Source organism: Manduca sexta, chromosome 28, assembly GCF_014839805.1.
Source record: "Manduca sexta isolate Smith_Timp_Sample1 chromosome 28, JHU_Msex_v1.0, whole genome shotgun sequence".
Lineage (NCBI taxonomy): Eukaryota > Metazoa > Arthropoda > Insecta > Lepidoptera > Sphingidae > Manduca > Manduca sexta.
In genome coordinates this window covers 5,829,580-5,846,587 of record NC_051142.1, presented here as the reverse complement: position 1 = coordinate 5,846,587, position 17,008 = coordinate 5,829,580, and the positions used below count along the sequence as shown (strand labels likewise).

Genomic DNA, 17,008 nt, shown 5'->3' with positions numbered 1-17,008 from the left:
ATTCGATAAGGACATAAGTTACGTTTTATCCCAGAAAAATATAGCAGGACTTTTATCCTGGAAAATCTTTCATGTAGACGAAGCCGAGAGCAAAACATGTATTTTGTATATCGACGTTTTTTTCCTTCTCTTATGTCCTTTTAGACACATATGTTGTTTCATAGTAGACTGTAGAATAAGCACATTATATATTACCTAATGTACGTAGCCTTTATTTATACAAGTAACATCGTGTTGAATTTTGCAAAGCATAATTACGTTAAAGACGTCCAGTGAAATTGTAACCATAAAACATAACACATTATCCCGCTATCATCTAGTTTATGTACCCGGTTTATGAAATTTCTTGCACTGGGAATCTACGATTACAGTCATTTATATCATTAAACGGTAAGCACTATTGGAGTGCATATACTCGCGTCTTATCGACGAAGAGGTAGGCAGAGGCGCAACTCGTGCACCTTCCCTTGATATGCGTATTTCGCCCTATAACGTAATTAGGGACGAAGCTTTCGCCATCTTGGACACAAATTTCAGACTCTGAGTTGATATTATTTGCATCTCAGACCTAAGGGGAGTGTTTGTAGCGCGCAATCAGTTGATTTAAATTATAAAATAAATAAAGTAGCGCCTTGTTTGTTTAAATTATTTTAAGAGATAAATATTTTTATATGCCGTTCCGAAGATGCTGTACCACCACGTGATTGTAGTAAGGAGCCATCGGATCCGCGGCGAACCAAAGCTGCTTTGCGGATTTCCTGCAAATAATAATATGATTATAAAATAATACTACACAATTATCATAATATCTTCTTCCACCAGCCTTATACCATTCTAATGAACAGCAAATTAGCATAGTTTTTACGAACGGCCACCTGATTGAAGTCTATTTCCGCTAGGGAGGTTTATTCCCGAGTTATCACCCATTTAGAAATTCTATGAAGGAATCGAACCAGAGATCACACGATTAATAGTTTAGAAGTATTTGCTGCAACTAGATCATTGATCGTTGACACAATAATTAACACAACATATTTTTGTTTTGTTTTAATCAAATCTGATCAAGGATTATATTTAGACATAAAAAATAATTTTCTTTTATACTAACTTTTACGGGTTGTAAAACCATATGATGACTTGATCTCCTCGATGTTGAAGGTCCTGTTATTGATGAAGTTTGAGAAGAAGGCAATGGGCTCTGAAAGTATATTATAATATTTTTATTATATATTATTTTCTGTAAGTAGACTGTGCAAAACAAATACGAAAGAAACATATTTGGAAAGGTAGAATAACTTCAAATAAATTAGTTTATCAAAAAAGAAAGCAACGGCTAAAATACAATATTTTATATTACATTGCAAAATAACATTAATAGAAACTTACTTACGTGATATGAAAAACACATAACGAACCTTAAATGCTGGAACAAAGCCGAAGTCAGTTGGAAGAGGTTGTGTTGTTATGTTGTAAGTTCCTTCTTCAGATGCAACGGAAACTATCGATGGCCTAGCCGATAATTGCTGAGCTAGTAATACAGGATCTGCATCTGAAAAATATATATCAGAATTGTTAAAGAAGAGAAGAGTTTTTTTTTTAAATTACACCTCAAATTTAGCCTCCCAAGGATTAGAAACTGTGATAACATGACTATTGTCATAAGATAAATTAAATTTGAATATCATTTACTAACATTTTTACTTCTGAATGGAATTGGATAAAAAAAATAAAAGAATAATATTGGAATATTTACCAATATTCATGCCTTTCGCAACACGACGTGCTTGTAAAACTCTGCCAGCGCTACGTCTAAATTTAACTCCCTTTTCGGCTTCTCTTCTTAACCTCTGAGCCGCCGCTGCGGATTCTGCTATAGCCATTGCCATAGGCCCCATACCTGACCTTTTTATATTTAGGTCAACTATGTAACTTAGACAAATAGCGTTTGACAGGGTATTATCACTGGGCTGAAATTGTATATATGTGCATATTTAATATTGCAACATTTTTAATAGGTTGGTAGACACTTCCATCTTTAATAACTGTTAGGTGGTTTATTTTCTAAATTCATCGTAGCGAAACATTGACTTACGTATATACATACATATATATCGATGAAGCGCACACTCGGCTATCTTTTAAAACTTATTAAATTGATAATGTATTGACTGACAGTTAGCACATATACAATTTTGAAAATACAACCCACAAGAGGGTTAAATCCCTTAAAGTTTACTGCTATATTATTAACTAACTTTTGCTCGCGTTTCCGCCTGTGTGAAATAGTTTTCCGGGAATAAAGGTATGCTATATACATTCCCAGGATATAAAGTAGCCTATGTCCTTCCTAAGGTCTCAAGCAATCTCCATACTAAATTTCGTTGAACTCCAGGGGGTAGTTTTTGAGTTTATCGCGTTCAAACAAACAAATTCTTCAGCTTTATATAATAAAGTATAGATAATACAAATTCTAGTTGTAAAATAGTCTATTCCAGAAAAATACTTACAGTGCCAATATTATTTACACTAATGTCCAATGATCTTAGTGGTGTTTTAACTAAACCGATAGCTCGTGCTAGAAGGTCTCCACAAGAAGGTGGATTTTCCGCACTCGTCACAGACCATACTCCTGCAGGCGGTTTCATTAATGGTTGCGGTTGTATGCCACAACCAGATATGTTGAGTCTGAAATGAGTAATTTAAATTCATTGGCTATGAAAATACATGTTTTTACAGTGGAATTAAACGTTGTCTATAACTTGAGTCTTATTGTAATAAAAATTAATCAAGTTAAAAAAACATCCAACTTACGTCGTAAGACTGCATCCTCTTGCTATAGATACGGCAATGTGCGCGACTCCTTCGGAACCTAGCTTAGAGTTAAGGCTTAAGTCTAGTACTCTAACACTACATCCATGATGATTAAGAGCGTAAGATATATTTTCTGCCCCAGCTGGACCTAGTACAAGAAGTATATTAAAAAAAATAGAAGTAAAACGGTCAGACATTAAAAAACATATATATATTATACAACAAATATAAGTTACCAAAAAGATTGTCTCCAAGGATTATGGTTTTCAAGCTGTCTCTTTTCGTGATAAACTTTGCTATGGTTGAGGCACCTTCATCTGCAATTCGGCAGTGACTAAAATCAATTGTGTCTAAATTTTGACTATCTGATAATCCACGTAAAATATATTTCACTTTCTGGCAGTTTAAGTCAGTTCGAGTTATCCTAAAATTCGCATAAAATGTTAATGTGCTGTAAATTTTGCGAAAATAATACATAACTTCAATAGTTGATTTACCTTAATATTTTGAGTTGAATACATTTCTCTAAACCACGTGAGAGATTTTTTGCATCATTAGTAGTAAACTGAAACTGATCTTTACGGTACTCTGTTCCAATAGCTCGCAACTGATAAGTTACATGTAACTCTACTAAATTAGTTAAGCTTCCTAGGGCCGCATGAAGAGAAATGTGATCTGTAAATTAATTATTATCGTTAGTAAAACGTAATATATACTTTTATGTACCGTTGACTTCATTGGTCATGAAAAAGTAAATTCATTTGATGATAATCATAACTGCGCAGTAGAATAATAAAGGTAAGCAGAGACAGACATTAGATCTCATAACATTTATTGGCAATCCGCCATGACCGGGGAGACATCAGGCGCAGAAAAAACGGGTTTACGTGCTTTCCGAGGCACGGGGTGATTACACCGCTAAGTTCCTGACTCCAAGCTGTGACTGAGTCATTTTTTAAGATCACCATCAACGGAGTCACAATTTTTTTTTGCTCGACTCGGGATTCGAACCCAGGACCTCAATACGGTAGTCGTACACGTACCATATACAATTACAACTACGCCACTGAGGCAGTCAACTATGAGGCTTGTGAACTAATAAAGTATGGTTTAACCCAAGATATCCTGCCTACATTCGTCCTAAGGTCAAAATATTTGTATGTTTTATTTAAACTTAACTTAAATATAAATAAACATTTAAACCTCTCGAGAATGTTTCGCCAGTTTTTATTTGGGGTGTATTGCCATTTTTAATTTGACTTGTTATCAAATCAACCATTTCAGGTGAAGTAATTCGCTGAACAGGAATATCTGATGGCACTAAACTTCGTATTGACAACGTTTCAATATATGGACCGCAAAGTTTGACTAACGTTGTTATCTGTTGAATGGATAAAGCAGAATTAGTATAGATTTGATGATTGATTGATTGATTCTATTACTGAATATTTTTTCATACACTTACTTTCTCAGGATCATATTGACGAGGATTCATATTCTCCAATATGTCTGCATAGTGTTTTTCCATAAAGATATTAATCCATTTTTTATTGTGTGGTACTAATGGGGCAATGGACCATTTAGAAAAGTAGCATCTTTTCCAAAATATATCGCTTTTTATATTCTCTACTAGAATTTGAAGTGGCACATTGGTATTCAATATTTGCAGGAAAAATTCTCTATCCTTTGCTATAAGTTGTTCTAGTTTTGGATGGCCTAGAAATGCAAACAGGTCTTTGTTTTCAAGTTAATTCGAGTGAAATTACCCAAGGTTGACTATAAGAAGTTGCCGAAAACAATATGCAGGTTAATCTAATAACTTCAAATTCTCAACGCCTTGACGATTTATCGTAATTACAGGGTGTAAACTACAAAGGTTATTTATTTAGAGTACAACATAGAATTATGGTTGGCGGTCACTCGGGGAGCCCTACATTCAGCGGTGGACGGCGACAGGCTGATTGATTAATTTATAGAATTAGCTGCGTGAGATCGCTATATCAAGATCTTATTCTCTTTCCATCCACCCTTATTCCATTGCAATGTCGCGGTGTTGTTACAGCTCGCTTCTTTTTAGGTTATGAAGAAACACTATATTATTTGGTTTAGTTTTAAAACCATGGGTATCGATTACTGGCGTTTAGTTTTTATGGCAATTTCAAAACTATCATATTATGCAGTGCCGAAGGGTCCATACAACCCGATTCATGTCGACTTTCCTTTATTTAGAATTTATGTACAATCTTATATCACTGGAACTATTAACAGACTGCATTTATGCATATTAGTATCTATATTATGTTGTGTCGGATTCTCTTTCCGAAAATTTCACCTTTCGCCATTAATATCATGTGTAAATAAAAAGCAAATAAAATCGGCTCAAAATGAAATAATGGAGTCGGTAAGTTGATAGGATCAAGATAACATGGCATTTTATGACATTTAACTAAATAAATAAACTCAACAAACTTTATAGTCCATTGAAAAGTTACATTTGGGGTTGCGTTTTTTAGAGGACGCAATTTTATTTTTTTGAAGTGTAGGGGGGGTCAGTTTAAAGCTAAAACCAAGTTTGTGGGGTCGCCACCCTTGTCCCACGGCCGCCATCTTGAAAATAGGGGTTGAAATGGTTTTTACGATGTATCTCTTAAACTATTTATCTGACAAAAAATGTATAAACATTTTTTGTTGCAAATTAAATTCTCTACAACTTTGGTCTAGTAACTTTTGTCGTAGAACTATAAATAAAAAAGTTATAAGCGAAAATGTTAAGAAATTCAATGTTAAGCAATGTCTATTGCAACGTCATCAGAACGTGTGTTTATAAGGTTCATAATACTTTTTTTTGTACTCTCATTAATACCCAAATACCCAAGGGACCATTAGGGAACAAAAGAACATCTGCCTGCTATTATTATTATTATTTCTAACCTCTCTTATTGTAAGAATAGCTGATAATATTGTATTTAATATGACGAAATTTTAAAGGCCGAAATATCCATGATTATTAATTATTTTTACGTTTTTCTTTCAACTGCGAGAACTAATCACTAACTAGACGTGAATTTAAATTCTTTACTTGCCAATACTTGTTTAGTTACCCAGATTAAAACCGAAACAAAATGTATGAAAATGGACCTTGAGCTACCACCTTAACATTGAATTTCTTAACATTTTCGCTTATAACTTTTTATTTATAGTTCTACGACAAAAGTTACTAGACCAAAGTTGTAGAGAATTTAATTTGCAACAAAAAATGTTTATACATTTTTTGTCAGATAAATAGTTTAAGAGATACATCGTAAAAACCATTTCAACCCCTATTTTCAAGATGGCGGCCGTGGGACAAGGGTGGCGACCCCACAAACTTGGTTTTAGCTTTACACTGACCCCCCCTAAACTTCAAAAAAATAAAATTGCGTCCTCTAAAAAACGCAAGGTAAGGCCTAAAAAATGTAACATTTCAATGGACTATTAGGTGTATTAGTTTCAACTGATTAAAATATTCGCTTAGGAATACAGGCATAAGACTATATGTAGCCAAAGTCGACAAACGTCGAAGCCGATAAAAGTATGTATTATGTCTGAAAAAGATTAAAATCAAAAGTTAACAAGTTCTTCACTCACCATTCCAATTTTCCGCCAGTTTCTCAATACATATAGCAACCAGTGATTTAGCATGATTGAAGTCCCATTCAAAGTTCTCCGCCTTTATTTTTCTCCGAGGCTCGCTATCCCCATTTTGATTGTACGTTAGATATGTATTTCTGTTTATACTTTCGGGTAACTTCATAATTAGGAAATAAATAACATATTTAAAAATAAATGTACTTATAATTGCTATCACTAACTAAGGTGTTGAAAATTTATCGATAGCGTTGTTATGGTGTTTGAGCACCTTGGTAACTTTATATTATCTTTCTTTCACAGTTATATCGCTGACTTACATATATAATATCGCTTAAAATATCTGATATGCTCAATTAAATTAATGAATATTGTCTACTCTCTTTATTTTGTTACGTATGTACCAACAAACAGTTGCACATATTACTAATTATAGACAAATGAGTATAAGATACTATGTTGATATGTTTGTACATATGGTCGTCTTAAAATATTATTTAGATATGTTCTAAAGGTTATCGTAAGATTTTTTTATTATATTTCGACATTATTACATATACACAGTAAATATATTGTTTGTTGTAATAAAGTTTCATAAAAAAAAGGAAAACTATCATAAATTTAATGTAAATAGTAAAAAAAGTTGGCAATTTTTACAACTTCCTCTAATTAGCACATGTATCCATGGCTATGAATAAATAAAAAAAACCTCTAATCAAATGTCACTATACTGAGTAACAGTGACGTATGATATTTCTAACATTGCTTTAAGTCTATCCTTTTTACACCAATAAAATTCTATATACGTTTCTTTGTTACACATTGAACATCAAAAACTACAACAAATTATCGCGAATGACCGATTTCATTTCATGGCCAATTCATACAGAGAGTTGTTAAATAGAACACAAAATGGATAAACATAACAGTTCAGAGTTACTAAGTTCTGAATTTTCGTTATCGAAAAATGCTAGTTCGGACTCTTTGGATTCTGATTCTAAATCGAGTTCATTGAATTCTAAACACGGACAAGACTCCGTAAGTTTCCTAAAACGATTAATTTATTCTTATTGAACGTTACGACAACTGGTTGGCTATTTCCTTAAGTTATTGTACAGTTTAAGCTTCTGCTTATCGGCACTAGGTGACTGAAACATGACTTCAGTAAGGGATTTCCCAAGTATTGCAAACAACAAAAGTAAATCTGTGCATATATGTTTGTTTGTTAAACGAGTGCATAGTCAACGATTGAATAGTGAGCTATCTAAGGCCAGTATAAACCAGTTTTCTAGCCAGAAAACCGTACGAAACCAATATCTACCAACTTACCTAAGTTATAATGTTTGTTAAGTCCATGTTGCGTACCAGTGTATGAGTAATATAAAGAGTAGTGACGTATAACGACTAATGTGAATAATGAAAATAAGTTCTGAATATCTGAGGAGGAACAACCACAACAGAACTTTATACAATTTCTTTTTACTTTCTGCTTTGAGAGTATACTTACCTTAATTATTTGTTACAGCCCAATGTTCTAGGAGACATTCAGTTGTTAGATGGTGAGAAAGTAATGAGTGTGGCTCGAGATGTAACATACTTGTGTCCATATAGTGGCCCCTCCCGAGGAGTGCTTAAAGTTACCAACTACCAGCTTCATTTCAGACCCACGGACCCTACTGCGCTGCAAGGGACATTGAGTGTGCCTTTGGGAGTTGTAAGAACAATATTAGCTTTTACAATAATTTTGTTTTGAGATGTTTTTTGTATTAATAATATATTGTAATGTTTTGCAGAATATATTTATTTGTTATTATAATTATGGTGTAATTGTCCAAAGGTAACATAATTAAGCTATTCTTTTATAAGGATTGTGACACATTGATCTTAAGATTTACATATAAATGTAATATATCTGTAATCTCTAGGCACAAGATCAGTTTTTTTAATACTGTAGGGAAATTTGATTCATGTATATGGTATTATGTCATTCAGGTATCTCGCATAGAAAAAGTGGGTGGAGCTTCCTCCAAAGGCGAAAATTCCTATGGCATTGAAGTGTTTTGTAAAGTAAGTTGAACAAATATTTTAAAAATCTTTGTGCTTATGAATTGAATCAATTATAATATATTAATTGGTATGTCTCATATATAAGTAAAACTACAATGAATAACAAAGGATTTATTATTTTCAGGATATGAGAAATCTACGCTTCGCTCATAAACAAGAGAATCATTCTCGTCGTGGAATATTTGAAAAGTTGCAGCAGCTTGCATTTCCTTTGTCACACAGACTGCCACTATTTGCATTCAGTTATTCGGAGACATTTCCTGATGATGGATGGCATATTTATGAGCCCATTGCAGAATTAAGAAGAATGGTAATTAAAATTAGCAATAAATAAAAATAAACATATCAAGGAATCAAATTTTTAAGTAAACAGATATGTTGACCTACGACCTACATGTGAATCCAACCCAGAAATCGTTCTGGGTCAGATTCACATGTAGGTCAGTGGAAGCTAAGCTTGGTGGAAGGGTTGGGGGTAGGGCTACAAGAACTATGGGAAAACAAAAAGCTCAATATTAATGCATTAATTTTCGTAAAATAAGACCAAAGTATCAAATTTCCTACTAGTAAAATAGGATATTTCAGAATTACTACACATGATATAGGGCCTATTTCATAAGCATTAAGATAATTTTATTTCACAGGTGTTGTACTTAGCAATTAATTAGAATTGTACTCATTTTATTACCATTTATTTGGGAGCATAGATTAAAGTGTGACTTTTGTCTTTGGTCAGGTTATTCATTTATGTAAGCAGTAGCATTTACTCTGAAGTGGTGAAACAGGCCCGTAATGATATGAATTTGACATTAAGATGTTTTTAATTTCTATGGCCTTAACTTTTAAAGTTAATTTTAGTTTATACTATTATTGTCAGGGTGTAAACAACGACATGTGGCGGATAACACGTATCAACGATAAGTATGAAGTATGCGACAGTTACCCTGCCGTGTGGGCGGTTCCGGCGGCCGCTAACGACGATCTCTTGCGGTCCGTGGCTACGTTCAGGTCGCGTGGACGGCTGCCTGTTCTTGCCTGGATACACCCCAGCTCACAAGCCACTATTACTAGATGCAGTCAACCGTTAGTTGGTGTAAGTTTTAAAATTACCTAATGTAAGACCTTTAAAATTGCTGTTTATAATTTATTTATTACACACTGTATACACAAAAGGTGTACAGGTGGACCAAACATTATAATAATGCTTTCCTTAGTTTTAAATAATAGTTTAGGTATTGCTATAGCTATTGACATAGTTACGGATTTTCTGGCGAGAAGCTGGCGAAAGCAAAAAAATATATATGAGGAATTCAACAAAAGGCCTGCATCACACAAGGCCCCTGTAAGCACAAGGCTTTTTCTAGAATGGGCAATGACGTTTCTACGGTAGGCGCCGCCCACCCTTAACTACGCCTTTGCTTATGGCCAAATCCTATAAACTATCTTAACATCTTTATCATCAGATACAAAATGAAGATGAAACAATTAAAATAAAGTTTGTTTGACATGTTTATTGCTTACAGATAATAAGTATTTTAATTGGTTTATTCTTACTATTGACGTGTGGCAGCAATTTAATTTATTCACCATCATAAAGGCTAATTTAATAACACTAATTTTTTATTAATAGGTGAGCGGCAAACGCAGCCGCGAGGACGAGCGCTACATCCAATTAATAATGGATGCAAATGCGCAGGCGCACAAATTGTTCATCATGGACGCTCGGCCGACTGCTAACGCGGTCGCTAACAAGACTAGAGGAGGAGGGTATGTCCTTCCATCATTTATTAACTTCAAACGTCAGAATTGCGTAGGTATGTGAATTCAGCCAACCCGCATAAGGCCAACATGCTGGACTAAGGCTTAAACAGTGTGACACTATATATAATGCAGGATTGGTATTATTTATTACGTCTGCTAACGAACATTATTTTCTAACAGGTATGAATCCGAGGATGCTTACCAGAACGCTGACTTGGTGTTCTTGGACATTCACAACATCCACGTAATGCGGGAGTGCTTGCGTAAAATTAAAGAACTGTGCTTCCCTCAGATAGATCAGACCAGGTAACATAGCTTATTTATGATATTGATATGACATTTTTGTTTCCTTATTTTATTTCTATCTATCGCCTCAGGATTAGTTGTACAGTCGTTAAGACTGTCGGCTGTCCAGAGATCTCGTATATCTTATTGGTGAAAAATATATTTGGATCTCTATTACATTTACATATGAGAGACGTACTGGTGGTAGGTCTCTCATATGTGAGAGTCCACCAGGTTAGGTACCACCGCAATGTCTATTTCTGCTGCCAAACAGCATTGTGTAGTCACTGTTGTGTTCCAGTTTGAAGGACATTGTAAGCAGAGTAACTACTGGACATAATAAGACTTAACACCTCATGTCTCAGGGCCCTTATTCTGTATGATAGTGTAAACGCGTAACGCGGCCGTGTCATGTTATCTTCGAGAAATGTGCGTGGAATGGTATTCTGTAAGCCAAATTTCTATAGTCCTAAACATGATGCGTTGTGTTCCGTGCTTGTTACGCACTGTTAAAATAATGCGCGGGATAGAGAATAAGGCCCCAGGATGGCGAGCTCGGTGGAATACCAAACAATGCTTTGTAATTAATAGAAAATCATCTCTCGTCAGTGGACATTCTATTGGACCACACTACACTTACCATCAGGTGCAGTGGCGTCACTGTGCCATGCATACATAAAAAAAATTATTTGCTTATTTACCTTAACATTTCAGATGGTTCAGTGGAATAGAGGCTAGCTGTTGGCTGAAGCACATTAAATGTATATTAGCTGGAGCAGTACGCATTGTCGACAAGGTATATTGTACATATTTTTTTATCTTCTTGTAAATTGCAACAAATTGTTATGCAGAACCTGCGATCAATATCACCCTTTTTATATGTCTATTAAGATTTGTCTTAATTTTTTTTTTTTATATAAGGTTAATTTCTTTCTATTTATAAGTATACTTGTAAGTTAATGTAGGGTGGAAAATAGGTGCATATATATTGTTGACAAAATAATAAACATTTTCATGGCGTATATTTACCATCTAATTCAATGCCGATAGGTAGAAAACCATAAGACGTCAGTGCTGGTGCATTGCTCGGACGGGTGGGACCGCACCGCGCAGCTCACCGCCCTCGCCATGCTGATGCTGGACCCGTATTACAGGACCCTGCGAGGATTCGAAGTGCTCATAGAAAAAGAATGGCTTTCGTTCGGACATAAGTTCCAGTTGGTGAGTGATTGGAATTTATTAATTTACTTATATTTAAACTTTTAGAAATTATGCAATTATCTTTGTCATTATTAATGAAAAAAAAATGGGGGGATTATATTTTTTGGTTGTTAACTATTGTTCCGGTTCCCTTGCGATTCAAAATCGGGACAGAATAAAAGATTTTTTCAATGATAATACCAGCTCTGTATTATCATAGGAAAAATCTTTAATTACTGAAGGTCTTACGGCTATATGCTATGCTATACTGTCCCACTGCTGGGTAATGACCTCCTCCAGTACTGAGAGGGTGAAGGTCTTACTTCACCATGCTGACCTACTGTGGGTTGGCATACATTCAAAATTCTTAAGGAAAATCTGTGCATCCTTCGTTTCCAACTAGAGTTTTGTGCGTAATCATAATATTATTATCGAAACCATATCTCCATAACATAAATATATCGCCAAATAAATATTTGAAGAGTTTAATAATCTATTTATTTAATTGCAGCGTATAGGCCACGGCGACGACCGTCACTCAGACGCGGATCGGTCTCCAGTGTTCGTGCAATGGATGGACTGCGTGTGGCAGTTACAGCAGCAGTTCCCGACAGCCTTCGAGTTCACAGAGAGATTGCTAATCACCATTGTCGATCATCTTTACTCGTGTCGGTTCGGCACGTTCCTTTTCAACACGGAGAGGGAGAGAGTTAAAGAAGGCAAGGATTTATTTATTGTAGCATGTTAGGGACAGTTATACAAATTATAAGTGTGGGTTAAGAATTTTTATAATGTTAAAATGTTTTTATGTCGATATTTGCTAGAAGTTAATGCATACACTGCTAAGTTAGAAGTTCAACATTTGACAATTAATATAAAGGTAATATATTATTTATCCCCTGAAGAACTAGGTGGGGTGCAACATGTTTGAACCTATTGTCATATCGGGCACGAATATTAACGCCGGCTGATATTAAACAGAAGGACACAATATCACTGCACGATCCAAGACTTCAGAGCGGTGGTTGTGCTGCGCATGCAATACAACTATACCATAAATTAAATTATAAAATTACTATAAATAATTTTTTATATTTTAAAATTAGATACATGATAATAAATGTGTGTGTAATACCTTCATACTATATTTTTAATTTAACTCTAATGTTGGTGGATAAAGGAAATGACTCATTCCCTTTTCAACTTTATTTTCACAGAGGTAAAGACCAAAACGGTTTCATTATGGTCGTACATAAACAGTCGTCAGGATTTATACTTAAACCCGTTGTACTGGGGTCCGTCTTCATTCGGGGCCAATTCGCCTACGACGCCGTACACGAGGCCGCAAGTCGTGCTCGTGCCCGTCGCTTCACTCAGGGTCATCAAGCTGTGGAAGGCGCTTTATTGCAGATGGAACCCTACCATGAGGCAGCAGGTAAGAAACAGATCACATTCCTTATCAGCAAAATATAATTTCTTTAAAGTTCTTTCACTTTTTTTTTTGTTTTTTCTTATTTATTTATTTTATTTAATGACACACCAGCAGCATATGCATTAATAAATTACAAATAACATTATTATACAAAAACAATTCTGATGCACATGCCCATTAAAGGTATGTACAACATTCACACAATACGAGTAACAATTATGATACAATTTTATAAGGCAGACACTAAAGAGAGTAATTTAAAAAAAAATAAAATAAAAATACTATTAAATTAAGAGAAAAAAAAACATACAATAACAATAAAAATTATTCGTTGTAATGTTATCATTCAGCACAAGAAATAAGTTGTAGGAAGTTTTAATATTGTCGTGATGAGTTTACACGTGTGTATGTGTGTATGTGTGTATGTGTGTATGTGTGTCGTGCAGGACCCGATCTACCAGCGCACGCGCGAGCTGGTGGCGCTGCGCGCGCAGCTGGAGGCGGCGGCGGCGAGCGCGGCGGGCGAGCACGCCGCCAAGCACCACCGCCTCGGCCTCACGCCGCCGCGCGTCGCCAGCCCGCACCACGCCTGAAGCTGCTCCACCTTCAGCGCCATGTGCCACACGTGGATATTTGACGATGTGTAATCGTGAACGTGCAGCGGCGCAATGGCTCTGTTGCCAGACCCGTAAAGTAGAAAAAAACATTCAATATATTCGTCATATGGACTTGTTCTTATAAAACTGTATACACACCGGTATTCTAAATTCTCACAATTTGTATTTGTATCAGTAATGCCAGATGTTTAATTTGTAATATGCCGAAATTCAATTCAGGAATAATCACTCCTGACAATATTGTTTCACAGAAAATATGTTCCGCGATTCAAGTTCGTTTATAATTTTTAAACGTACTTTTTTGCATCAAAAACAGAATTTCGGTCATCTAGATCTTCATGTAAGCTATTACAGATGATTTTTGAGTGGGAAATATACGGTTGTGTATATTGGTTTTAGTATATCAATGTATTTTGAGGAGTAAAAGAAGCCATCACAGTGTGATGTAAGTGAAGTGGATTTTCCTTAACTTGTGATCATTATAAAGGTGTGGGACGCACCTGTGTCGGGAAGAACACTGAAAACCTGCATCACTGTTCTGTCTACAACAGCAAGGCATTCGTGTTTCTTCTTCCTCCGTTATAATTTATAACTAAAAATATGATGTATTCGTAAGTATAATGTAGTGGTAAATAATGGAGAATTTTGTTTTGACGCCTGTATAGCGCCTCCAAATTAGCAGCCCCAATAGTTCCATTATATAGAAACATGCGCGGCAAATATGAAGTCCTTAACTTTGTATTCAGTAACGAAATACTTTTAGAATGTTAACTGTGTAATACAAAATAGTAATAAAAATAATAATATTGTGCTAGTTATCTACAGTTGTTTATGAAAACGGTATTTCGATATTAACTTTTATTGCCAAGTATTCAATTTATAAAAATATTATTATAATAGAAAGAAGGTACCGAAAGTATTTTATATTATTTAGTTCATTTCGCGAAACACATAATATCCTTGTAACTTTCTTCTTCAATGGTGAATTTATTTTTAATTATTCAAATGTTACGGCGTGGCTACTACTTGAAAACCAGTCTGTTACTTTATTCCTTTTACATATATTATCCAATCAAGACGAGTCGATTTACAGCCGTATTCAATAAACGATCCCAATTTCGATCTTCAATCCGTTACCGAGAATAAACCAATCGAAATTAGTTATTTGTAAACATGTAAAAAATCTTTGTTCTGATTGGTGCATTTTTGAGATAGATCAAAAAAGGGATTGAGATCGTGTATTGAAAATTACGGTTGTTTGACAGCTACTTAGATTAAACAAGTCCTTGAACATAGGCTAAGTATTTTTAAAACTGGAAAATTATTGGTGGGAATTATGAGTATTCCGGGAAAAGTTACGCGGACGGAGCCGCGAGCAAACATTAGTGAATTATAAATATACTAACATTGATATATATGTAGAATATACGTTAATGTATACTAAATAATGAATATTGATAGATATCGTAGTAAAGTTAATAAACATATGAGTGTATTTAATACTTCTAGTGCTTGTTTACATTTAGTTAAGTAATGTAAAATAGCTTCGGCTTTCACTTTATTTTTATATTTATGTATAGAAATAATTGTCGTATTTTATGCACATTTATTAATTTCACATATCTATTATAAGAAGCCAAATTACTACAATAAATAACTTAGTTGTAATATGCACAAAGACTATTCTATTTGTCTCGCGTATAGAGATAATTAAATTATAATAAGCAATGGCGGCCTTAACCCCCGCGAAGCCGAGGAAAATGAAAGCTCCCGATATTAACAGTTTTGTAGGTAAGATGGTAAAAAAAGGTCCTCTAAGGCCCCTGTCAGCGCGAGGCACCGGAAGGTCGTCTCCTCTAAGTTCGTCACTGCTAATAAGTAAACCCCTTATTCATAGACGTTATTTATCTAAGGATGGAGCATTGCTGTGATAACACGTCTGTTTCTCAACTTTGTTTATCTGACAGCATGCTGTTTGTTCAGCTTTGTTTATCTGACAGCCAACCAGCTTGTATCTCAATATTAGTCAACCACAACGGCCCTATTTCTACGCACTGTGAAGGCTGCCATGCCGTCAGCACTGAGAAACAGACTTGATATCACAGCAATGCTTCCTCCTTAGATAAATAACGTCTATGAACAAGGGGGTTAGTCTATATTCTTTAATAATTAATTAACATATTATTAAGAAGTGTAAATTGAGGCTCTATGTTCTCCATTACAATAAGCGAATATAATGTATATTTAACTGCATTTATGTTTAGAATAAGTATCTAAAAAGACGGCTTTGTATTTTATTCCGTATGCGGAACGAGAACCTTTCGATTTAATATGAAGGTCATTGTATCGTAAAAAAATATATTTACAATTAGTACTAATTGACTTGTAAAATAATATTTGATTTGTTGCTGGCTTTTTAATTCGACGGTTAAGTTTTATCGGAGGAATAACTTAAAAAAATTATAAGTTACGAAATATATGGAAATTGCAAAGTGGTTAATTCCTTCGAATGAAATAAACCTGACGAAGATAATATCTGTCAGAAAAATTAAATAACGCGTTCTACAGGGCAAGTTTTTATTATTTACATTCTTGAACCGTGGAATAAAATCAAAAATTGAACTTATTGAACATTTAAAATAATTATAACTTAAAATATATTGTAACTGACATGTGTAGTTGGTTACAAAAAAAAAAAACGTATTGTTAATTCCATGTTATGACGGGCAGGCTTAGTGTTGAAACTTTGTTTTTATCTAATATTTTTCAAAATAGGCCATCTTCGCAAATTAATACTGCGTTTCTGTGCTTTTAACCGTCATGGATTTGGTCCTATTTGGAATTTACCGATTCATTTCCGTTTCCATTTTCTGAAGTAAAAGAAAATGTAATTTATGACGAAATGTAAATAAATATTATTGTAAGAAACCAGTCTTTTAATAGGATAATTTACAAATATCTAGATTGTAAAAGTCAAAGAACAATAACTACACATACTGACGAGCCTCATTAGCGCATTTACGCCAAAATTTTTCAACTATAAGAAATTGACAATTTATTTTTATTTGGTTTTATTTTTACCATATATCTGTAGAATTATTTAAATACCAAATATTATAAATACTAAGTACATAAAGTTATGAGAGTATGTTAAACACATAACTTATATAAAGATTATGCAACAAAGTAGTACTTATGTAATGGAGAA

General features: G+C 34.4%; 2 protein-coding genes across 3 annotated transcripts; one reads left to right on the top strand and one right to left on the bottom strand.

Moving 5' to 3' along the window:
- Window positions 1-535: 535 nt before the first annotated feature.
- LOC115441852 (dynein regulatory complex subunit 5) lies at window positions 536-6,673 on the bottom strand. Its single transcript, XM_037444758.1, has 11 exons — window positions 6,439-6,673; window positions 4,277-4,527; window positions 4,015-4,192; window positions 3,309-3,486; window positions 3,048-3,235; window positions 2,812-2,959; window positions 2,508-2,685; window positions 1,754-1,967; window positions 1,416-1,549; window positions 1,109-1,198; window positions 536-758 (listed from the first exon to the last, which is right to left on the bottom strand). Exons 1-11 carry the CDS (start codon window positions 6,602-6,604, stop codon window positions 651-653), a joined length of 1,833 nt encoding a protein of 610 aa, XP_037300655.1. The 5' UTR covers window positions 6,605-6,673; the 3' UTR covers window positions 536-650.
- Window positions 6,674-7,244: 571 nt separating this feature from the next.
- LOC115453463 (myotubularin-related protein 2) lies at window positions 7,245-16,858 on the top strand. Of its 2 annotated transcripts, none has more exons than XM_037444365.1 (12): window positions 7,245-7,476; window positions 7,964-8,152; window positions 8,431-8,505; window positions 8,630-8,815; window positions 9,383-9,598; window positions 10,136-10,272; window positions 10,447-10,572; window positions 11,266-11,347; window positions 11,602-11,772; window positions 12,263-12,470; window positions 12,969-13,186; window positions 13,630-16,858. In XM_037444365.1, exons 1-12 carry the CDS (start codon window positions 7,351-7,353, stop codon window positions 13,774-13,776), a joined length of 1,881 nt encoding a protein of 626 aa, XP_037300262.1. In that variant the 5' UTR covers window positions 7,245-7,350; the 3' UTR covers window positions 13,777-16,858. The 2 variants fall into 2 exon arrangements, with proteins under 2 accessions (XP_037300262.1, XP_037300263.1); XM_037444366.1 differs by lacking the exon at window positions 7,245-7,476 and adding an exon at window positions 7,579-7,707.
- Window positions 16,859-17,008: the final 150 nt, after the last annotated feature.